The sequence below is a fragment of the Hylaeus anthracinus genome, unplaced genomic scaffold (assembly GCF_026225885.1).
Source record: "Hylaeus anthracinus isolate JK02 unplaced genomic scaffold, UHH_iyHylAnth1.0_haploid 5, whole genome shotgun sequence".
NCBI lineage: Eukaryota > Metazoa > Arthropoda > Insecta > Hymenoptera > Colletidae > Hylaeus > Hylaeus anthracinus.
This window is the reverse complement of record NW_026535322.1, coordinates 7,687,332-7,711,234: the sequence shown is the minus strand read 5'-3', so window position 1 is coordinate 7,711,234 and position 23,903 is coordinate 7,687,332. Positions and strand designations below refer to the sequence as shown.

The 23,903-nt window shown below is 37.9% G+C and overlaps 2 protein-coding genes across 9 annotated transcripts in view; both read right to left on the bottom strand.

Annotated features, from left to right (window-relative positions):
* Window positions 1–1,325: 1,325 nt before the first annotated feature.
* On the bottom strand, window positions 1,326–7,360 carry LOC128895506 (hormone-sensitive lipase). 3 transcript variants are annotated; one of them, XM_054158159.1, is made up of 12 exons: window positions 6,684–7,360; window positions 5,917–6,055; window positions 4,410–4,844; window positions 4,117–4,318; window positions 3,831–4,044; window positions 3,539–3,729; window positions 3,040–3,322; window positions 2,726–2,951; window positions 2,470–2,654; window positions 2,068–2,393; window positions 1,840–1,965; window positions 1,326–1,761 (listed from the first exon to the last, which is right to left on the bottom strand). In XM_054158159.1, the coding sequence occupies exons 3-12, from the start codon at window positions 4,766–4,768 to the stop codon at window positions 1,693–1,695; spliced, it is 2,181 nt and encodes a 726-aa protein (XP_054014134.1). In that variant the 5' UTR covers window positions 4,769–4,844; window positions 5,917–6,055; window positions 6,684–7,360; the 3' UTR covers window positions 1,326–1,692. The 3 variants fall into 3 exon arrangements, with proteins under 3 accessions (XP_054014134.1, XP_054014135.1, XP_054014133.1); XM_054158160.1 differs by lacking the exons at window positions 5,917–6,055; window positions 6,684–7,360 and adding an exon at window positions 5,693–5,879; XM_054158158.1 differs by lacking the exons at window positions 5,917–6,055; window positions 6,684–7,360 and adding an exon at window positions 5,024–5,258.
* A 1,917-nt stretch (window positions 7,361–9,277) lies between these two features.
* The window catches only part of LOC128895504 (amyloid-beta-like protein), a 39,624-nt gene continuing 24,998 nt past the window's right edge, over window positions 9,278–23,903 (bottom strand). The window contains exons 6-16 of one of the 6 annotated variants that reach the window (XM_054158151.1): window positions 23,634–23,764; window positions 16,055–16,090; window positions 14,884–15,103; window positions 14,379–14,589; window positions 13,729–13,911; window positions 13,247–13,318; window positions 12,958–13,148; window positions 12,646–12,806; window positions 12,324–12,550; window positions 12,085–12,231; window positions 9,278–12,016 (exon numbers count right to left, since the gene is read on the bottom strand). In XM_054158151.1, coding sequence (XP_054014126.1) covers window positions 11,906–12,016; window positions 12,085–12,231; window positions 12,324–12,550; window positions 12,646–12,806; window positions 12,958–13,148; window positions 13,247–13,318; window positions 13,729–13,911; window positions 14,379–14,589; window positions 14,884–15,103; window positions 16,055–16,090; window positions 23,634–23,764 — 1,690 coding nt within the window. In that variant the 3' untranslated portion in view covers window positions 9,278–11,905. Of the gene's footprint in view, window positions 12,017–12,084; window positions 12,232–12,323; window positions 12,551–12,645; window positions 12,807–12,957; window positions 13,149–13,246; window positions 13,322–13,728; window positions 13,912–14,378; window positions 14,590–14,883; window positions 15,104–16,054; window positions 16,091–23,633; window positions 23,765–23,903 lie in introns of all 6 variants that reach the window. The other 5 variants (XM_054158155.1, XM_054158153.1, XM_054158152.1 and 2 more) reach the window with 5 other exon arrangements.

Genomic DNA, 23,903 nt, shown 5'->3' with positions numbered 1-23,903 from the left:
TACCAAAATGCAAAATCGGCCAGAATTCCGAAATGTACAGAAAAGTGGCCCCTTGAATTAGGCAACCCGAATTGACAGATCTGTCGGACCGGTTGCCTGTCCGTAGGCGCAAACGTGCCACCTCCTGACATATCATATTCGCCTGATACCAGAATAAAAATTTGGCATGACTTTTAATTCTCATGAAGAGCGAAGAGATGTGTCAGGGAAAGGAGGAAAATTAATAGGAAACATTCTACAAATTGAAGAGAAATAAAGGGAACTGTCTGGAGCCCTTAGGAGTTGTTAAGAGATATTAGTGGGGCGTTGGGAGGTGTTTGGAGACGATAGAGAGTGTTTGAAGGTGTTAGAGGGTGGTAGGAGTTGTTAGTGTGTATTAGGAGCTGTCAGGAAATGTCAGGAAGTGTAAAGGAAATGTAAAGAATTGAATATCAACACTTATAATACACACCTTTGTTTTATTAGAAACGATATACAATTTTTACAATTCTTAGATTATACGGGTTTAATGATTCCATTTCGCACAAAATGCAAGTACATTACAAATAGGATAATTTTATGTAATGCAAGAAAACAACATTTCAGAAAACACGTATTTCGTAGTTTGATCTATAGTTTAAATATAGAAATTGTTGTGAAAATTGACTACCATTTTGCAATAAAAATATATCAATGTTAATACATAATTTATACAAATGAATTTTTCTGAAAACTAATTATATTCCTGCCTAATCTGAATCTATTCTCACTTTACATTTTACACTTTACACTTTGCACTTTTTATATCTAAAGATCTTATTACAAGTTCACAGCCATTAGCTCTCGCTATTACTCGCGACGAATGATTGTTCGTCACGAATAATACCGATTACCAGGTCTCACCACGTGGAGGTTGCTGCGACTGGAGACCCGGAGATAGAAGGAATCAAAGTTCCTTCGATCTCCCTCTACATAGAGTATGCATACGTTGATGCATACTCTACGTAGAGCAACGAGCTTAATATTAAGTACGAAACCGTGAAAATCAATGAAAACAAAGTTTGCGAGTCGGGGCTCGCTATCGAAGAAGAGTGGGGCAAGGGCGAACAACAACCGCGTGACATGTCGTGACAGGTTGATTCGAAGGCTCGTTGGATTCATCGAAAAAATAATTCGTGAAAACATTAATACCACAGCAAAATGTGTTGTCATCAAGTAGGCGCGAGTATGCCCCTGTTAGATATCAACCGGTGTTAACCAGTTTGTAGGCCCGGTTGCTACATCGTTGGCGCAGAGGTGTCTTGTCCGTTTGCCTATGTTAAATTGGCGACAATTCAAATTAAATAATAAATTTAATTATTATATTTTGTAAGCATAATTGTTTGTACATTTGATCTGTTTAAGAATTTTTTTTACATTTAATTGAATTTATTATAAAAACAACTGTTGTTACGGACGAAGAAATATAACATTAAATACATTGTATAAAATATCATTACGGAACATGTGATTAAATTCAATAAACTTGGTGTAAACGTAGCGTAACGATTAACTTTAAATAAAACTTTTTAATATTTCAAGTTGTCGCAGTTAATCTCCATTTAAAAAAAGTAATTATAAATTATATCTAAACATAAACAGCAGCAAAGAAACTTTTTTGTTCCCACATATTTAACATTTATGCTTTAATAAATATTTGCTATATGCATATAATTATAATGCTAGTAGCTCTTTTATTTTCTTGACACATATATCTGATCCTTCACTAGCTTCTTTTGACATCTGTAAATTAAAATCGTGCAATTCAACATGATATAATACATTCTTATAACACTCATTTGCTAAGAGAGATTTTCTTACCGGTGATAAGTTAAGAAATCCGTGCGGTAAACCGGGTAATATATCAAGCGTGACTAGTACACCAAGCAATTGAAGTTTTCTTGCAAACATGACAGAATCATCGAGGCACGGATCGAGCTCCATTGTCTAAAGTAAAATTTTGGTATTCAGTATTTTATGTTCAGTATTGGTAGCTTGCAAAAAACAGAATGTTATTCTGTGTATGAAGTTAAAGATTCGAGATTTTACCAGCATTTTAACAGGTGGTAATTGTGATAAGAGATTATCTGGTGCGAGATAAGGACTTATAAATGGATCCTTGGGCACGGTAAATGTAAATTCTTCCAAAGGACTTTTCACAGTTTCTATGTCGAGCTCTCTGGACTGTTTGTGTCTTCCTCTAAGAGACCAACCAAACAATGACCAAGATTTGCCATTTCCTGAAATATTATTGTCCATGCTAACAGTATCGCTTCCAATATACGCCGCAGCATTTGTACCAGAATTTCGATATAATTCTAAAAATCTGTTAATATACTCTTGAGATTTTCCTTGTTCCACAGGATGTTCCGTTCCTATTATGTTAAACAATGTTATTAATAAATTAATCAGAATTAAATAATTAAACATTTGTTCATATCCATTCCTTACCATCGGCTTCTGTTAGACTAACAGAATTTAACGTAGTATCGGATGGCAACGACGCCAATTTATGTGCATCGTTTGTTTCATCCCCATTAGGACTGAGAGCTAATGCTATTAAGTCGCTCTCGCTTACTTCCGCAAAAGATTCTGTATCTGATTTCATACATTCAGCGACATCAGTTTCTTTCTCTCTGAAAACCCAATAAATGTAAAATCTCGTTTAAAACTTAACAAAGTCACAGATAGAGTTTCTGAGATTTACCTCGAAGATTTTTTGTTATCCGAAGAAGCTGCATATGCTTTTAAGCAACGTATAAGGAATCCCATGGGTAGTAATGGATCTGTGAGACAAAGTAATCGTGACGGTGACAATACAAAATCGACAAGTACTGGTGAGTACGCCATAAATATTCCATCTGGTTTCCTGATATTCATTTGTATGCACTTCAAAGTAACTCCCAAATTTAAGTTAGCCCCAGCAGAATCACCTGGAGAAGAATGTTATATTTACCAATACATACGTATATATTATAAAATCGACACAACAAAAAAGTAAAGCTATGCGTCACGTCTTACCCACAAGAAGTATCTTTTGTATTGTACTCCCAAGTAAAGTACTCGCATGATTTAAAGCCCATGCATATGCGTACAACACTTCTTCCAATGCACGGGGGAATGGAGCTTCAGGAGCTAAACTGTAATCGATGCTTAAAATGGGTATACCGAGGCTTGTAGCCCAGGAGATTAAGTATGTTTCATGAGATAGCGAAGTTTGCGCTACGAAACCTCCACCGTGACAATGAATTATCAGTTCATTTGACAATCCGAGCAGCTCTCCTCCTACTCCACCTGAACCAACCTGAGAAAAGCATGTATTGCACAGGAGTGAAACCGATGTTTCACAAAAATTTCTATTTAAATAAAAGAAATACAGGGATGGAAACAATGTTTGAAAATGTAGCCTATATCAACGATAGTTGGACATTATTCCAAGGAACCTTTAAATAATTACTTATTGTTAGACGAGAAAACGTATAACAAGTGATTAATTTTAATAAATTCATTATTTGCTTACCATTCCCAGACGGCGTTTGGAGCTTAGTAATCTAACATGTATAGGCTTCTTCCCAATATGACTATTGGGTATTGGAATTGACACTGTTGTCCCATCTAACGCGGAAAGCATCAATTCTTCGGGCGGAATAGAAATTATTTGATTTATTACCAACGATGGTGATGTTATAGATGGTAATTTGCGTACAATATCTAACAAATACAATTTATAGGATACATCAACATAGCGATAGAATGTAGTGCTTAATGATTAAAAGTATTTGTTGTTATCGGTAGATGTCAGAGTAACTTACCAGTCTCGTTAAGAAACCAAAAGGCTTGACAGAAAGATATATCGGCACGTCGTGACACGTCTACGAAACGGCGTGCCCTTGTCTCAGGGTCTAACATGTATTTGACGGAATTAGTACATCGTGCCAACAATGTTCCATTAGCATAAAATGCTTCGCTAAATGTAGCCATACAAACCAAAATAGTTTTTAAAATAGGTTTTAAGTTGTCGTGAAACTAAAATTAGTAATTGTGGTTAAAAATTATTTAAAGTTATGTAAGATCACAAGTAATTGTTTTTATAAATACCTGAAATCCTAAACATCTTCCATAAAAACAATACTGATTAATACTATCTACTTCATGTAAAATTTCATGGAGATTATGTTCATGATTTATAAAAAGAGACGGTTTTCCATCGTTTGTTTCCTCGCTCCACGAATACAGGGTTTTCAAGTGCTCCAAGCAAGTGCACAAGGACGCTATCAATTGCAAACAAGCTTCTATTTCCCTAAAAATATTTGCGTATGTCAATATAAAAATATTCAACGTCGATTAAAATATTTAACGATTTATGAAACAGATAGAAATATAATAATTACCTTGCATGAGAGCTTTTGCGAAAAAATATAGAGTCCTTTTGACAATATATTTGATGACAGATTGCACGCGAGTGTATGATACATTTATCTACCAAGACTAGAAAACTTCTATATCCATTACCAGGAGTTTCTGCATTAAAGTCAAACATCGACGCGATCCTATTAATTTCTTTATATAGCGGTAGTAATCGCTTTAAGTGATCCAACATCGCCAATAGCGCAGCTCTAATTCTAACAGCATTTTCGTCTTGATGAGACATAAAGTATTCTGCGTTAGCATTGCATAATTCCCGTAATGCTCCCCATTGAAGGGGTTCACAGTTCTCAAACGGTTTATCAAAGTCATCATTGAAAGACATCTGAACCGTATCTCGTTTAACCGTTTAATAGTAAATTTTTAACTAGCTATTTTACAATTGAGGATGACTGTAGAATCTGTAACATTAAATTATGATATCACTAGTGGACAAAAACAAGAGTTGTTTATCATATTGACATTTGAAAACAGACTGGACTGGCATCGTGGATATTGTTGTTACTAATGGACATCTGATCTATCATCGATATAATCGATAAAAAGGATGTATTCGTGGCTTGTAAACAGTATCAATTACCTTTAAAGTTCATGATGCTAGTTAGTGCGAATAAGGTTAACAAATTTGCGATATACACTTCACTTCCAAACGATTCATAACTGTCACTTTAGGTATTTAGGCTACATCATGCTCGTTAATAACAAGATTCTCGTATAAATCGTTGTCGTCATTGTCCGTCAATTTTTATTTTCCGTTTGACATTTCTTACGGATCTATCGTAGTCGCCATATTGTTATTCCGATCGATATCGTTATCTTTTCTAACAATACCCACGCGCTATTTACAAATTAAATGTTATCGACATTCCCGTGTTTTCGAGTAACGAACTGTAACGAATTACCTCAAACTATTTAAAGTATAGCCTTGACGTAAATTTCCAATAAAATCAGATAGAAATTTTATACGTTCAGATACGTAAAACTATATGTATATACACAGTATTTTAAACGAGACATTTTCCTGTTACATGCCAGTTAATTTTTATGGTACAATGACTTACTAAAGTCGATTACAGTCAATCTCTCAAATGCTTACAAACTCTGGCATTTAATTGATAGTAATACCAATTACAACGATAACAATATCAATTAGAGAGAGAGAGAGAGAGAGAGAGAGAGAGAGGGGGGGGCGAGGGAGTATGTTAATGAAATAAACAATTTTATTATCGATATCAATAAAAATACTTACCAGATACGAGTGTACTTCAATGTTTTACTGTTCGCGGTTATCGTTAAAAGAGTAACGAAATACAAATATTACGAATTACATCACGTCAGACTAACGAAAAGTAACGACAATCAAAATTCCATAATCGCGTTTAATGATGTCAATAGCGAGGACATAACTGAACTATCGTTAGAAGGAAGTGTATCTCTTATTAGAAATTTTATCATCGATTTGCGTATGCTTACACATTTTTCGGTCGCATGTAAACACCATCTGTTTATGACTCACGGAGAAACAAAGTAACGTTATACGGAAACGTGCCCTCGTTGCAAATTAGTTTCACTTTGCGTTCGTAACTGTTGTTTTGTTTGAACGTCGATTCCACTGTGAAACAAACATTTTCTCAACAACAATTCTTTCATAACGGAGTTTTAACTTTCGTTAGCGGATAATTAAAATTATTTGCTCGATTGAAAATTTAGGAGAGAACTTTTAAATTCTCTTATTTGGAAATACTAGGTTGTCCCGAAAGTTTCTTTCGCTTTATTAATAAGTAATACATGCACAAGATTCAAAACAATATAAATGAAATAATGAACTCTCGGGACAATATCAAAAACTTGATTGTATTCCTAAAAGAAACGAAAATCTATAACAAATTGTAAAATCACAGATAACATAAGTTTGTACATGTAAATAAACACACTGTAGTCCCATCGAGCAGCACAACATAAAATTATACATGATGTTAAATGTAAATGTATAAAGTCGCTCATGACCAGAGTTGTTAATGCGACTCGAAACTTTAATATAAAAAAAAAAAAAAATTTATGTTTTATGTTACATTACTGAATTGTGCACGATTCAATAATGTAACATAAAACATAAGCTATTGTGCATGTATTACTTATTAATAAAGCGAAAGAAACTTTTCGGACAACCTAATACGTACTTCCAAATAGAAGAATTCTAAAATGCTTTGTTGACTCACTGTTTCGTTCGTTTCTCTTACCAGAACACCCTGAAGCCTCGCTCTTGCTACGGACAAAGCAGTACACCGGATTTTAATTTTCATTAATGAATAATTAAAAGTATAGAGGGAGAATTTTGCACGAGCGAAAGTGAAGTTTCTTATCGCACTGATTGCGAGAGCAATAGCCCAGAGTCCAGAGGCCTCGCTCTTCCAATTCACCGATTCGACATTAACGAGAAACACTCGTAAATTAAGCCAATTTTACAATAAATTCGTAATATCTCGTAAAAATTAAGTAATTACATTGCTCCCGTAAGAAATCAGCGAATACGTAAAAAGTTCGACGCCGATCAGCGCACAATGACGTCTGCTCCGCGAGCACGATGAGAAGTCACTGTACGCAAGCGGACCTTTGTAATTTCTTTATTGATAAGTAAAATTACATATATCCACAAACACAATATACGTTCTTTCACGGAGTGTAATAATGTGATAAAATTTGTGAGTGGCGAGGAGAAATACTTCGTGATGGAGAAAGAGGGATACGGGGGAGCTGGTTAGGTTTTATCCTCCGATTTTAAGTAACTCTTTTTTTCTACACGTCGAAGAACGATCGCAGAAGCGTTCTATAGCGAAACGCGTGATTCAACCAATCCTACGGATTCAAAACAACCGAATAGTCCATATATGCATTCATCACATCGCCGGGGGGGGGGGGGGGGCGCCGCCCCGCCTTCCTTTACGATCCAAGCTGCATTTCGATTTCCGTCGTGTTTGTTTTTCTTCGATTAACCGATCGTTATTTGTAAAATGTCAAATTTTTTATCAAACGCAGACGCCGACTAAAACCGATCAATCCCAGAGCCGAAAGTAAATCCGACAGATAAAAATGACTAACATCGAGTAATTATTGACTAGAACAATCGTCGCCGACGTCGGACAGAACTTTGATTTCGCATTAAAACCGCTTTGTCTAAAGACCACGACGAGCGCTTGGGCGTACAAGATCGACAACTATATAATTATACAGCGATGTGTAGGCTTACATACACCAATGCCAATATATTGCACACAAAATTTTTTGGGGCACACTCTCGCGTTTCATCGGTGGCGTGCGAGTGACCTACACGACTATACGGTATAGTTCAGTGGCTGCGCTCAACGTTCGTCAAAGACGTGGAATCGATAGAATCATAAGAATCGATGTACAGTGTCCGAAAAAAGATACGCTCGTACACCGCGAAGAATTCTGCGTCGAATGGCGATATTCTTCGCGTACAGAGCATTGTTTAACGATCAGATGCGTCGTGACTTACTGCGTTAACATAAACTTCGTTTAGATTCGATAACTCGTTGCAATATATACAGGGTTTCCCAAAAATCCCAACCTCTTTCAAGGTGTTACAACAACATTTTTGGGACACCCTGTAGAATAGAATACATGGGAAAGTATAGTTACGAAAAACGTGAAAAATACTCTAGTCATATCGATGCTCAAGTGATTGTAAGCCATGGTACGTGATAAAGTCCATTAATATATATATATATATAAAAAAAGATACTACGCGAATACTTTTATCTCTTTGACGCTTGTATCTGCTCATGAATTCTGTCTATGTATCCTAATCGATCACTTGATCTTCGCTAAAATACATACACGAAAGTTACGTTAATTCGCTAATGTAAGTTTCGACACATTTCGTTTATTAATGTACTATGCTCGTACACGTATTATCGCCATTTAATACGGACTACCTCTCGCAGCGTACGGATATATATTTTTCAGTCGCTGTAAATACCGAGAGAACTGTAAAAATAAAGTTTAGTTCCGTTATTATTCCCATTCGCCAACTTCTAAATCCCAAACCGCTTATGCAAAGGACGTATTTATTTTCTTATTTTTTGTTCCTTTCTTCCGTTTCCTGGCTTCTCGCGTGTCTTTTTTTTTTTCTTTCTTCTTCTTCCTTTAAGCTAAGTTAATTACCTCGGTAAATATTTATTACCTCTTTACAAAAATCAATTCTTAAACTTATACAGGGTGGCTCGACGCAAATTCACAGCATCTTGAAGTTAAGACTGACTAAAACTGATATGCTTCGAAGAGGTAGGGGGGCGGGGGAGGAGGAGGGGGGCGTTTCGCGTTAATACTGATTACAACCGTTGGGTTTCCCAGAATAGTCGTCGAAGTAAGCAGCGTTCTTCGATTTCTCGCGAAGATTATGTTTACGTCGACGGTAATCATGGGGGTTATGTTAAATACATGCGCTTACGTGTTCCTCGCCAACGCTAGATCTCGCGGATCATGCGAGCGCGAGATCGATGGAGTTCGTGATGCCTTGCCAGAGATAGGCAAAATTCTTATCTAAATGAAAATTTCTCGAGTAACGAATAAAAGACGAACAATATCTTTGTCCGTTCGTCGTGAAGCCTACGATGGATACATTTTCGTTTTACCTTTCAGAAAGAGGGATCAACGATCGAACTTAAAGATCTATTAATCGATTGCGATACAGGGTTAATGGAAAATTAGAATATTACATTTCATGCCGAGAGACTAGATATCGATCTGTATGACTACGCAATAAACGTCGCTGATAGATTACGTTACTTTGCTTTTTTTTTTTTATTATAAATTTTGCTCATATCTGAGGCAAGCACTATTACGGGCGCTGTTCTCGTTATGTTCCATTCGACGAATATAACGTATGACGAACACCACGTCCGCCAAACATAGGCCAATTACCATGTATGCTCGCATACGATTTTTGTGTTCTTTTGCTCTTTTGTTCTTTTTTTTTTTACGATAGGTAGGAACTAAAAAAGACCGGAACGACATCGCGCCGAAAGAAAGAAACGTTTTCCTAGTTTCGAGAGTGACCTCAACATCTGTGAATCCGTGTCAAGTCCGATTTATACGCGACATGTTAATGTTTTTCTCATTTCAACGACTATATGCTATAGGTACATAATGTATAGTTAATTTGATAGGTGTACATGTATATGTATATGTATATTGTTCATATATTACACACGCACACACACACGCGTACACGAACATATATATTTATATATAGATATTTATATTATCATTATTATTATTAACGCATTGATGCTATGCTTTTGTTGTATTCATAGACATATAGTTAATTGCTATCATTTTTTTTTTCTTTTAATATATCTAAAATAATATTTTTAACACTCAGCGATGCGCGAATGTGTGTGCCTGTGCGTGTTCCGTCGGCTCATCCTTCCACCGGAGTTGCGTGAGACAAACAGTCGTGATGTTTGCTAAACAGGAAGGCAGCTGCTTCACGTGCGCTTAGGAATCCAAGGATATTGACTGTCCTCGGTTTGCGCATTCGCTTGATTTATTTTAGCAAAAAATTAGCATTAAAACAAAGTAACCTTAATAGGTTAGTAGAGAGTACAACTTTCACAAACGATGAGCAATCTTACGCGTAACCATAAGAATGAAAAGCATCTTAAATCGTTAATCAACTTAATACTTGCGCGGCTAAAATTGTTTGTAATCGTACACGACGCTTGTCAAGCTGGGTACACGATACCGTCGATTCGATATAAATTGTATACAGTCTAATGGAATCGTGCAATATTCATTGAAAAATAAGTGAAAGCTGTGCTTTCCCACGCGACCCTGGCTAAAGTGCGGCCTACTATCATTTGACCATATACAAATATATAAGCATTAAACGTGTAATATATTATCGTCATCATATATAATTAATATCCTAAGATAGTTATTGTATGAACCATCTTTCGATAAAAAAAAAAAAAGTAAACGTAAACGACAAAAAGACGAAAATGATACAGAAACGAAAGAAAAGAGAGAGAGAAAAAAGAAGAGGACGTAAATGCTTGCTTCAACAGTCGCCACTTATTCGACCTAAATCGAAGGTACTAATGCCACACAAAAAAACTCCTGTTAACTGTTCCTCTTATTCGGCAGCCTCGGCGTGACTTTTTTCGATACGTTTGTTTCTAAAACGAACGGCGTCTCGGCCAAGTCGAACAAGGCTACTGAATATTTTCCGTTCATACATTCGGACAGCACCTCGATAAGATAGTGGACTTTCTTATGGAATGATAAAATATCTTGCTTCTTCGTTAACCTTAGATACGTTCACGATTTTTTTTTTTTTCAATTTCTTAAGTATAAAGTTGTATAATCTAAGTAGACGTTAAGTACTGAAAGGTCGCTGAAAAAATCAGGCAGTGGGAATCGAACGGAGATGAAAAACAGCTGCATCGCGAAGGTGAACGTGCATTGACTGCAGTTCTGATATTTTAAGAGCGTTTTCAGCATATATATACGTTGTTTCGCGTAGTGCTTAGTAATATGGTTTCATTTTTTTTTCTTTTTGGTTTTTTTTTCTTTGTCGGATTATACCTTTCTGCTGCTACAGCTGCTATCGTGTTTTTCGTTTCATGTATTATTCAAGCTGTGTAACCTTTATTGCCATTGACTATCTCCAAAAATATTAGAACACAAAAATACAGCAAAGAGCGCAACAGCACACACATTAATCGAACGCGTCGCTGACGAGACATACACGTTTCTCTCGAAAGCATTCGCATTTTTTTTTTTTTTTTGCTGCCGGAAGCAACGAATTTATAACTGATCATAGTCCACAGCCTTCCGATCCGAAGGTTATTATCGCGTAACGTTAGCGTGTAACGATTTTTTTTATTAATATTTTTTTTTCTTATTGTGAGCGCTCCTTCCTGCGTTTTTTCTTATTTTTCTTTTTCTTTTCAATAACATGTATGACAACGAAACGAAAACAACGTGTATGAGATACTTCCGAAGACGATTTTTGCGTGTTTCCCATATGGCACATTGGCGTGTTGTTTCCCTTTCACATTGTCTCGTAGATAATCACGGTGTTACGAGTAGTATTCGTAGGGTAAAAACTCGTATCGTTTCTATCTATCAGATGTAGTATGAACATTGCTTTATACATATCATAGAGCATAAAGTATGGTTGTATTACGTCGCGAGCTATATAAAGAGACGTCGCTTAATGATACCGTATTGCAATACCTATCTCCCTATGGACAGATTTTATTCCACGTATCACTAAGATGTAAATTTATATAAGTACCTTTGAATCTTCGGAAGAACCTCGAACCTGAAAGATATCTTACACTAACAAAATACTATGAGATTCTTGAAGGACATACGCGAGAACGGACAATTAAGACCAGTTTCAAATAAAACTCTGTAGACCGAGGTGACTCGATTATTCTTTGACCTCGAAGTATTTGTATGTAGGATTTTCATATCCGTTGATTTGCATGTTTGCAACGTGTCGCTCCTCCGGTGTAGCTGCTTGATCAACCTCGATGAAACCCTGAAGTGATTTGCAATTAGTAAAAAAAAAAAAAAACTCCATGCATTTTATATTACTCCACGATGTACCTGACTATGAGGGCTTCTCGCACTGCGCCTCTTGAATACTGCTACGCCAACTACCGCAGCAGCCATAAGTGCAATTCCAGCAAACGCAAGTGTGAAATAGACGGATCGACTCTCCCTGTGATAGGCTTCCCTTCTCAACGAGTAACCCTGCGAGTATAGTAGGGGGTGAGAACAGAAACATTCGCGAATACATTTATTCCGTGAGAATCATTTTTGAGTGGATTTTTCGCTATCCTTACCGGCTCGGAATGGGAAATATCATGAGTCATGCTGTGAGCTGCTCTAACGAGTCCCTCACTGTGCATAGCGGCTACTGCCGAGGGTTGTTCTGGTTGCTGTTGAGGTTCTTTGTTGTCGTTTATCGAGTCATTCTCTTCCTGTTGCGCTTGTTCGGTACGTAATTCGCCGCGTTCCGCTTTGCGTTGCTCCTTACGCGCTCTTTCGAGTTGCTTCTGATGCTCTTTTTCTAAAAATAAAATGTTCGTTTTTTAAAGCTGCTTAGTTTTGTTACCTTTTAATAAAAAATATCGTTCGTAAAATAGTATCGAATTCCTAGGTTACCTTGCTGTTTGCTGGTGACGTCAGCCTGATATTTGTCTAAAATAGCTGCTTCCGCTTCTCGTGTCATCGCGAGCAGTAGTCCAGGAGTCTCATCTTTGCTCCTGAGGGCCAAAACGTAATCATCCATAAGCCGGCCAATTTTTGCGCTTAAATCAGGATACCTAAATATAAGGAACGAAATCTTCCATGAATACTGTTCTGTATGTAACAAAAAAAAAAAATAAATGAAGAAAACGTGATCTGCTCGAAATTTCAAGGTCTACAGCTTCGAATTCTGCGATCGACGTTGCGCTGTATTAGGCGGCATATTACCGTTCTAGCATCAAAAGGCTTTGGTTGGTGATTCTATCGATCTCCGCCAAGTGTTCCAACGTTGCTGGCTTCTCGCGTTGGGCTTGTTCCAAGCTGCTGTCCAGCAAGTGTTTGTAACGAGCGATCGTGTGGTGCCTGTCTTTGTGAAGAGCGCGGAGAAGCTTCTGCAGACACTTCTGAATGCGATGCATCTAAATGGAAACGTAACGACGCGATACGTTATACAGTCGTAAATCGGATGCTGTATATGAAATAGCAATTAAAATATTTGCTTGCTCGGATAACGTACATTTGGAGGATTCTCATTCAGAGCAGCAGTATAGCACGACATCGCTTCCTCGTTCCTCTGTTTGACGGCCTCCTGTAAATTGACAACGGTAGACATTGTACTTCACCATGTAAACTTTATACCAGTGGTCTGCAACCTACGACCCACAGATCGAGTCGTGATCACGGCCATATTCACGAAAAACGGTTGTTTATTTCTGTAGCAATTTCTCTTTTATTCTCTTAACATTCTCACTTTCATAAATAAATTCAACCGTAACATTCCTTCTTAGATAGTTTCAACTTTACCATCGCTTCGCGAACAACTTAAGCTTTCAACATTTTCACTGTCGTAAACAACTTCAACTTTCAAATATCTGTCCCCAGGATTAGGAATATCGTCGACCACTGCTACGTACTCATAAATAACTATCGCACTGGTACATTCACCGCTGACCACAAGTTTGCTTATTTTGCTCAATTTTATTCCATCGGATCACATACTTGCACTCTCTGTTGATGCATAGCACTCAACTGATGTTTTTCTGCGGCACCGCTTTCCTCCAGGGCGGCGACAGTCTCCTGGAATCGCACCGTCATCCATCGCTTGAAAGCGTCAGCAGCAACGGGATCGTGTGCACGGATGTCTTGATACTTCTCCTCGAGATCACTCCAATCCTTCATCACCTGAAAACGTTGTAGCACAAAGATTTCGACACTGGTATCCCGCGCGATGTTAACTGTCTCTTGAAACACGATTCACGTTTTATAGAAAACACTAAGTTTTTTTCATAGAGCGTTCTACCAAGTATACTCACGCATTCATAGAATGGCTTAATAAAATGCAAATGAAACAGACATGGAGTCCGTTACACGACGATTTTGAGAAAAATTTGGTACACAGGTAGAGAATTGAAAAATATTACATGCGTACTTTTTTGTTTATATCCTAATTATATATCCTATTTATTGTCCAATATTCAAGGGGTGAAAACTACCCTGAAAGTTGCGAATACTTGTTTAATACAATTTCGATGTAATAAAAAATACGTGTCATATTACTTTTTAATACCCGTGTACCAAAAGTTTCATCAAGATCGGCGTGTAACAATTGTTTGATGTTCCTTGGGAGCTAGATAATACTACCCACTTACTTTTGTCACTTTCTCCTTGTGCACCTCCTCGAGCCTCATTTGTGCTTGTTTGTAGCTCTGATGCTCGGAACGGGGATCAAAGTGCGTCAGATAAGGATCCGGTGTGCTCTGCGACTGTGGTGACTGCTGCGTGCTGGTGCTAACCGGCAATGGCATCGCAGTTACGTCCTGTTTAGGTTTTTCCGTCGTTGAGATTGTAGTTGATAATCGACTGAACAAAATTAAACACACCTTGCGTCATCAAACGTTACGAATTACTAGGTGCCGCGTGAAACTGAGAAGGAATCATTCTAAAGATTTAACAACCAATTTTAAATTAAATGTTAACCCCTTTAGCAAACATCCGTAATTAGACTGCGAATTTTTATGCGTTTATTTTAATTTTATGCTATCGGTAGTAGCCGATACCGAGAAATGCTGGTCGCTCATAATAAATATTTTAGGTATTATCTCGAGTAACACGAGACTTCGAGACGGACTAATAATTAATCGGTGATTAGTATACCTTGTCGTGGTGTCGTAATCGTCGAGGTACTCCTCGTCGCTCTCTTCGTCGTCGGGCTGATCGCTGAGGACGTCCTCGGGGTCTGCGTCAGAATCATCTTCGTCGTCCGTATCGGCGTCAAGGTCGTCCTCGTCATCGAGATCGTCTTCGTCCTCGTCGAGTTCGTCGTCCATACCCTTCGGAATTGGCAAGTCGATAGGCTTCTTGGGCTTCACATTTTCTGCAAATCACAGAGAAAAACGTATTTTCCTTTTTTATTGGACCGACACGTCTATCATCGCGCTTCACATTTTTCACGCGAAAGATTCCATTTAATTCGTTGACCTGGCATATAGTTATATAACTCTCCGTTTATACCCTACGATTAATGTGAATTTTTAGTGATGAAACTTTAATTAAAACGTTGGTCGCCACGTCGCCCAGAAGTGGGTGACAGAACTTTTCGTTAAGTAATTAAAAAAATTAATTACAAATGCGAGGCAATAATGAAAATAAATCTGGATAGGATTTGTGAATTTGACGACGTTAAACAATTCTATGCTACGATAATGTTAACTTATCTAATCTTCAATAGTCTCGAGACATAATTTTAACTTTGTAATGATTTTCACAAGTTTTAACTTGGCAGCCGTCGCGTTAAAAATACTATACGGAAAGAGTTCCATTTACGCGAGTCTGTCGATGAAGAAACTCCACGATTCTTCTTGCGATAAACAAATGTTAGATTTACACTCGTAAATATTGTGTACTCGAGGTTGAAAGAAAGTTTTCATTATCGCTGGTATAAATTCCGAATGGATAGGCGTGGATCGCGGTCAGTTTCATTGCATCGCTGCACGATCCTCGGAAATATTGCATTATTCATGGGGTAACGACCTAATGGAGACTCGATTCCTGGAAATATTGCGACTAAATGGAGAAACAATGAGACGACAGACGGATTACCTGGCAAATTAGAAATTTAAAGAGTATTGAAAAGGAATTAAAGAAATATGAACAAAGCGTTATTGATATCCGATATTCGCGCTATTCTTTTCGAATAGCATACTATTAAAAGGATCTAGAATGAAATGAAAAGACTAAGAAGGTAGCGAAACGATTGCCGGAAGGGTAGTTGAATTTCTAGGCTCTAAGAGCGAACGACTTTCTACGCGTTGCGTTGATGACCTACCTGCTGATTGGAAACTGTCGTAGTTAATAAGGGAAACTGTAAATGGATAAAAGAATTACAGTTAATAAATGCTGGAATGAGGTGTTAAGATAGATGAATTACTATACGCAACGGAAACCAAAGTCTAACTTTGGAGCTGTAGAGTTATTTACATATTGGCGACATGCTGTTGGCATTTTACTACAATTTACCATCGAACAGAGCCTTTCGCTATACTTATACACAGATAATCATATTTCCTGACACATACGACTAATTATATGCGATAACGTATTTACGGATGATGATGATACATATAAACAAACATTCACACGAACGATATTTAAACAGTATTTAGTTACGCGATATTTGCACTAGTTACCTTTTCAAAATTCCCTGAATGTATCTTTACGTAACCTTTGATACTTCTTCATATTTTTAATTCGAGCCTGGACATCCGGGAATAAAGTTTCGAATCGAATAGAAAGTAAATAACGCTTACAATAAATGCCAATTCCATATTTTGTCGCGGTGAAATGATTTTCAGGGACTTGAGCGTGGCAAATAAAAACTACTTGCTCGACAAAGGATCGTTAATCGGCCCTTTTAGAGTAAACAGAGCTTCTCTGTGCTGATAATATAAATTACCCTTCGGTTAATCGCTTGCGGCGCGAAAACAAAGGATTATCAAGATTACACGGAATTACAAAGGAATCTCTATTTTCTGAATCAGCGATGTCCAAGTATTCCACTGTTCGAACTTTTTACGTATTTAAATTTAAAGTGACTGGAACGTTGAAAATTTGAATCATCTACTCATCTATTATTTGAATAGCGATGTATCTTTCTATGTAAACTGTGTGAAATTCTGTTAAAAATCTCAGAAATGGTAACAGGCGAAGGAATACACCTGAGAATTGCTTCGAATTTTCTCGATATAAATCTAAATTGTAATAAACTTTCCGTTTTTTCAAATATTAATCGCTCGCGGCTCCTTGTAAGTTCACCTTAGAAAATCACAGAATTAACGTGTTGTTTCGTGACTCTGATTGGAGGGTATTTAGGCGCCGACACCGAACATGGACGGGAGGCTTCGAATCGCAAAATTCGTAACCCGCGTGCAGTGGATATGGCGTGTAATCCTCGCAAGGGACGCGATATAACTCGTCCCTTTCCCTCCCTGAAAAAAGTCTAATTTGTCTCTGTTATGTTGAAGAGGACAAGCCGTCTTGGCTAACTAGGTTCTCGAGATGTTCCATTCTCCGAGAATAGACACGCTGATGAGCCGACTTCTCGAGTTCTGCAAAGGCAGACAAAAGCTTCGCCTGGCGTATCCTCCCTGGTGCTATCCTTTTATCTGGGTCACGCGGCGGTTGTGTTGGCAGTTTTTTCTTAGAATAATTAGTACGTCTATCGCGCGTATCGGTCGTTACTTCTCGATGTCGATGGGGGGAACCGGAAGACGTATTACGTCAAAGTGCACGCGAGTAGTTGTATGGAGGTGAAACTCTCGTTGGAACCTTTAACCCTTTATAGGGCAGGATTCCTTGGGTGTTGTATACCATAAACTTAACACGTTGATTGCCACACTGATTCGCACGGAAATGTGTGCAAGACTAAAATTTTGCTTCGAGACTATTGGGAATTATAGAATCTATCATTTGTCGTAATACCAATTTTTATATCCCTGTAAAAATTTACGAATTCTATCCAGATTCGTTTTCATTAACACTCAGTCCTTAAAATTAATCGTTGAAGTTCCTCAGTGATAAGCTCTGTCATCCATATATAGGTGACGTGGCGTTCAACGTGTTAAAGATACAAAATTCCCACCCTTTCTTTAGCGGTAACGAGGAGTACCAATCAACTATAAAGGGTTAACACGTCGACGAATTTGACGGAATTGCAAAACACTCAAGTTTTATGAGGCGATAATTAAAATACACGCGTTCGAGCGAAGCGATCACTCGAGCCCACGGTTCTACGACGACTGACTATTTAAATTCGTTCTCTTTCGGTAATCACCGAAACGGTCGAGTTCGGCAAAATTATCGGTCGAAAGGTCCCGAACAAAGGCAAAGTGAATCCTTGATATTATATAAACAATCTCTTAGACCGATCGCACACGGCGCAACCGATTTGAAATTAGTGTTGCAAACCGTTTACACTCTTTATTTTACCTACTTCGCTATCTTTATTTTACCTAGATCCACGGTTGCTGAAACTAGTTGCATACTAGTTTTAGAATGGTTTGAAACTGATCGGTTGCGCCGTGTGCGATCGGCCTTAATATATATTTCTAAACGAACGGCAATAATTTTAGAAATCAAAGTAACAATATAATCTTTGAATACGCGCGGGAAGCTTTGAGAACCCGAAGAACACGGAGGTTTCACCAGCGTAAGGGCACCCTCTGATATCAAGATTTGATCGACGATACGAAAGGAACGGAAGCAGCCACGAAGGGGCTTCCCACGTACACTTTCAACGGCGACGGAGGCGGAGGAAGGCTTTGCTCGGTCATCTGTACAAATCGTCAGGCTGAAAACCGTACGGCGCAACGTTAAAGCTTAGCTGGCGCGTAAAAATAACGTTGCAGACACAAAATGTAACGGCGAGTACCTCCTAGGGCAAACAAACAGTTTATTAGCGAAGACTTGGAATAAACACGGGAACGTGGACGGTGTGCCCAATTCAAACGGGGTTAGTTTGCGTGTCGCAGGGTGGATGTCAGAATTGAAACGCGTACTTGTTTTTTCACGTTATTAATTTATTCAGGGGGAACGGAAAAACCCTGATGTCCCAGAATTCCTTCTGATCGTTGCTTTATTATTTCACGAAACTGTTGTTCTTCTAGCTTTGAGATATCAAGCGTAGAAATTCTGTGGATTTACATTCAATCATCTGTATCTCTATTTCAAGCGGATACATACATATTGGTACAATTAAAATACTAATCTTCAAAGTCCGATGGACATTACACTTATTTTAGCAGACGATATACATAGCTTGCTTATTAATATTCTTCTACAAGTACCATGATCATCCAAATTCGCATTTTGATAGATACAGAAAATTGATTGCATATTTCAGTATTTGTGCGCGTTTTGATACATTTCTCCATGCCTTCGTTTGTCACATAGCGCATAAATATCTGCAGTCTGATTCCAATTATCAAGTAAAGGCGCAGAATTTAATCTCTACGCCTAAGAAATTGAAAACGAAAGACAGAATTAGATTAGAAGAATTACGTTTCAGTAGAGTTACGAATGATTCGATCCCAGAGGTGCACAATTAATTTCTACACCTAAGAAATTGAAAACAAAAGGGTCTGGGTTAGCTTTTAAGACGTGGAGGAAGGAGGATGTCGAAGACACGGTAATAGAAGCTTTCCAATTTCGAGACACACGAGAGACACGCGCCGGGGTAGTTTCTTCTGCTAATTTTCTGGAACATTGAAGCAGACCGAGGGGCGCTCTCTTCGCCAATGTATTAGCAAAAGTTAGACGAATAAAATGGGGGAGCATGCGTGGCGTCTGGTCGAGCGCGAGGGTGGTCGTAACGCTGTCGGTGATTCATCGGTGATTCCTATTGATTCTGAGCTACGCAGAAACGCTATCGAATATACTGCGAACTGGATGCCGTACAACCCCTCGGACAAGTGTATCGGGGTTGCGTTTTTATCACCTGCGCGTACACAGACGCGGTGAAATGAATTCTGACGACGAGACTAATGAAGTAATCAAGTGGACAATACTTGTCCAGGAGGAAGAGGACTGAGTAAAATACAAAATACTAAAACAAGGAACTTGCCTTAGAGACTCTTCTTAAATTAGTACAACCTCCTTCGTGAATTATAGGACACCCTGAATATCAAAAACACTGCTACTACAGAATACAAAAAATAGAAACCAGCATTAAAGATTCCTGTTACATATATTATAACTCCCTTCGTGAATTATGAGCCACCCTAAATACCGAAAACATTGTTACTATATAATACCAAAAAAGAGAAACTACAATAACACATACTCTTATTAAACGTGTACAACCCCCTTCGGGAATAATGTGGCATCCTGAATGTTGAGCCCAGTATTGCCATGAAATAGTCAAGATAGGAACTATAATTATTTGTCTTATTACTCGAATTTAAAATGTCTCCCTCTCCCCAATTTCTACATAGTCCACGTAAGGGAAAAAGGCTTGAGAGCGCGATGGTTAATTTGGACACGTCTGTAAAGTATTGCCCATCGCGTCCATTGACAAGAAAAGATGCGCAGGAACGGGGGAAAGCCATAACGTTACGTTGCGCAGTCGTCGGAGAATGTCGACGGGTCGTTATTGATTGCACGAGCGAGCAGGACAGAAGCAACGAGGGTGAACTGCTGCCAGAAGCTAGGAAGGGAGAATCGAAATATACCCACTTTCTTAATGCACCCTCGCTCTTCGAGGATTGGCGACAGTCGATTGGAAATAGCACAAACGAGAGGACATTTTTCTACGGTACCGAGGAATTGGTAGAATCTAGATTATCCGCGGTGAAAGATGCTCTCGATTCTTCACGATTATACCTGGCTTTTTGTAGCCTTAAACACTCGAGCGTTAAAGGGAAGAATGATTGCGAAAAATTGCGAAGAAAATGTCTGAGAAAATTTCTAAAATTTTTTAACCTTCTACGGACCGAATTTTTGTTTCTGCAGACACCTTGCGAGGCGTTCACTTTGATGTTTCAGGTTGATGGTGCTGCCAAACGTTATCGACATTGATGTTGGTTATCAAAGATATTACATAATTAAGACGAACAGATCATTTTGCGAGAAAGGTGAAATTATTTTATAATAAATCCATAGAGGATTAAATAAATCTTTTTTTTTTTTTTTGTGGTGGAAGGTGTGTGTGGTTCATTTCGCTGTTTTATTCGTGATAATGTTTCCTCCATTATCATGGATAATCTCTGCTGGTTTTATAATTTCATCAACGTTTCAAGCTTTTAATATTCATCACTTTTTCGCTCTGCTTCTGTGGAGCATAATAAAAGTTCTTGTTTTGTAACGAGACTTTGTAATGGGATAGCTTTCTTTAAATATTATTCAATAAAAGTAAATTTATTACGATGTGACTTTGTAATGTTTGTATTATTCAATAAATGTATTTTGAATGTATTTTATATATCCATTCTTGTGAATTATTTTGTGAATAGATTTTATGTTTAAACATTTTTTAAAGTTTACTAAAATAATAAGAATTTAATCGTAATTCAATCAAGGATTTCATCGAAAGATTATTTATCGAGGAGACAGTGGAAAGGCTAAGTTTGAGCACCACTGAGCTACGGCACCCTGCATACATATACCGTGTGTCACGCACACGTTGAACGGATCATTTGCGCCTTGAGGGTCTTCACGCCCAAACTATCTACTGCACCTTACTTGCAGATAAAAGAAGCATACGTTACATAATAAACGACAGCGTGAATATACATTCATGCGTACCGTTTTAATACTTGACTTCCAACTTTTCACATCTTTTTGAACAAATTTCCGCGTTTTTCCTATGCCAATCTTCCAATTACAAATTTTTTACTGTATGGTAGTCAAATTTATAGCTACTCTCGGTTCGAGTAATAAACAATACCAAGAATATAAATACACGAGTACCATTTCATCTCTTTTTGAACAAATTTCCACGTTTTCCCTGTGCTATCCTTAATTCTTCCAATCTCAGACAAATTATTTACTATTTAACACGTTGGCCGCCAAGTCACCCATATATGGGTGACAGAGCTTTTCGCTAAGGAACTTCAACAATTCGTTTTAATAGCTAAGTGTTGACGAAATCAAATTGGGATAGAATTCGTAAATTTTTATGAGAATACAGAAATAAGTAATACGACAAATGTTAGATTCTATAGTCTCTGATCGTTTCGAGACAAAATTTTAGGCCTGCAGACATTGTCGGGCGAATCGGTTTGCCAACCAACGTGTTCATAATTACTTCGTCACTCTTCGAGAAACATCTCCACGTTTTCCTTGAGCTACTCTCTCGATCTAAAAACAAAAAATAAGAAAACAGTATTCTGTAATTAAACTCAGCGATTACGTTTAGACATATTCTCGGCCGAGTGATAATACCTGCACTGGTAACGTGTTCACAGATGTATAACAGCCATTGTGGCTCCACCAGATCGGTTAGCGATGTGTTAATAACGAACGCATCGGAGGTACCGTACGAAACGCGAGTCTCTCTTTGTGACTTCATTGAAGCCATACATCGATGATTAATGGAACAATGAGGGGAACCGTTGAAACGTTACAATGGTATTATACGACTGGATGGATCCTAGAATGTATAATCGACGTGTGGAAAAAAAAAGGAGTCGATTAGAACGTGTACTGGCGCGAAATGACAAAGACCGTTTCAAAGTACATTATTTACGACGCGAATATCGAGCCACGTGTTTTTTTTTTCTCCACCGTTTCCTTCGTCCGGATTCGATTGCAATGGCGCCTAGTTGTTTCTTTTACCTCGATAAATGCCGACCTGGAAACTCGGCATACGAACACTTACAGAGGTAACCACCTTTAGTGTGTGAAGAAGGTCGACACCTTTGGCGTTTGTTTAATATTTAATATTTTTGATCAATTTTAATACGTCAGATTACGGATTTTATGTATCTATGACTAACACGTAAAGATATAAAATATTAGGGTGTGTTACATTAGGGTGCGTCAAGTGTTGGAAAACCTATCATTGGAAAACCTAATAGCGCATGATAAAACAAAAATTTTCATGGCGAGACAAAAATTGTTACCTCGATTAGAAACTTGGCTCATCGAGAGATACGATTGGTAACGAGTAGACTGTGAATTTCTATGAAATTTAAATGTGCAGGAAACTACAAAATGCACGCATTATGCAATACTATAAAAAACAAAAAAATATTGAAAGTTCATATTACAGCATTTGCAGAGTAAAATAAATTCCAACTTAGGTTCGATTCTTGTAGGTACGTTTGCAATCATTTTATTTTGCATAAAGATCCGCAGTCTAATAACGAGAATATACTTGACCGAGTCTGAAAGCCTGCGAATGGCACAAAAATTGTGTTTACGTATAATTTTAAACATTTAAAAATTCTATTTAAATAATTTACAATATTTTTAGTATCAGAATTCTACTTGAAAAGGTGGCGTTAAACTCGTGACAGGGTGCGTTCTCATGCTACACTTTTCATTCATGCAGCTCCTCGAGACATCTGTTAACCCTTTCCCTCCAGGACTTGTCCCATCGTATCGTATTCAATTAATCAGATGGATATTTGAATTTTGGTATGCAAGCACAGGGAAAACAAATGTGGATATGCTTTTCACTGTGATTCGATGGCATGAAATTCAATGGTGCTCTTTAGGATTAAATCACTACCTCTTATATCGATTCGTTTAACGATGTCGAGAAGCAAATGAAAAATTAATTTCGGTCGAATATGCTGAATCGAAGGTACTAAGAAGAAAAGGGTTAACAGGCAAACGAATTCGCTTCCAATACATGCCAGTCGATGAATGAATGAATGATGATATGAGAATGTACGTACGTTACGTACCTTTCAGGTGTTTCGGGCAGCACACGAACTCGACACCGGAGAAGAGGGATATTCCGCAAGGCAAGAGCATCGCGAAGCTCCTCAGGTTCATGTTTCTCTCTCTGCAGGTGTCTGCGGCGGTCGCGTTCCATCTGAAACAGAGAATTCCGTTAGTTTTATTTATATATTTTTTTCCTGAATATTTGTAGTGATTACCAATAACGGAATTAGCAAAGTATCCGACTTTTTAATTACAACAAAATTGGAATAATACTGGGATTATAAAAGTCG

What these genes read in the sequence shown, in the direction of transcription:
- LOC128895506 (XM_054158159.1), bottom strand. Translation starts at nt 4,768, where the DNA reads ATGTCTTTCAATGATGACTTTGATAAACCGTTTGAGAACTGTGAACCC. An exon ending in TTGGTTTCTTAACGAGACTG is followed by an intron (nt 3,730 to 3,830) that starts GTAAGTTACTCT and finishes TGTATTTGTTAG; the next exon opens with ATATTGTACGCAAATTACCA. An exon ending in TAGTCTAACAGAAGCCGATG is followed by an intron (nt 2,394 to 2,469) that starts GTAAGGAATGGA and finishes TTAACATAATAG; the next exon opens with GAACGGAACATCCTGTGGAA.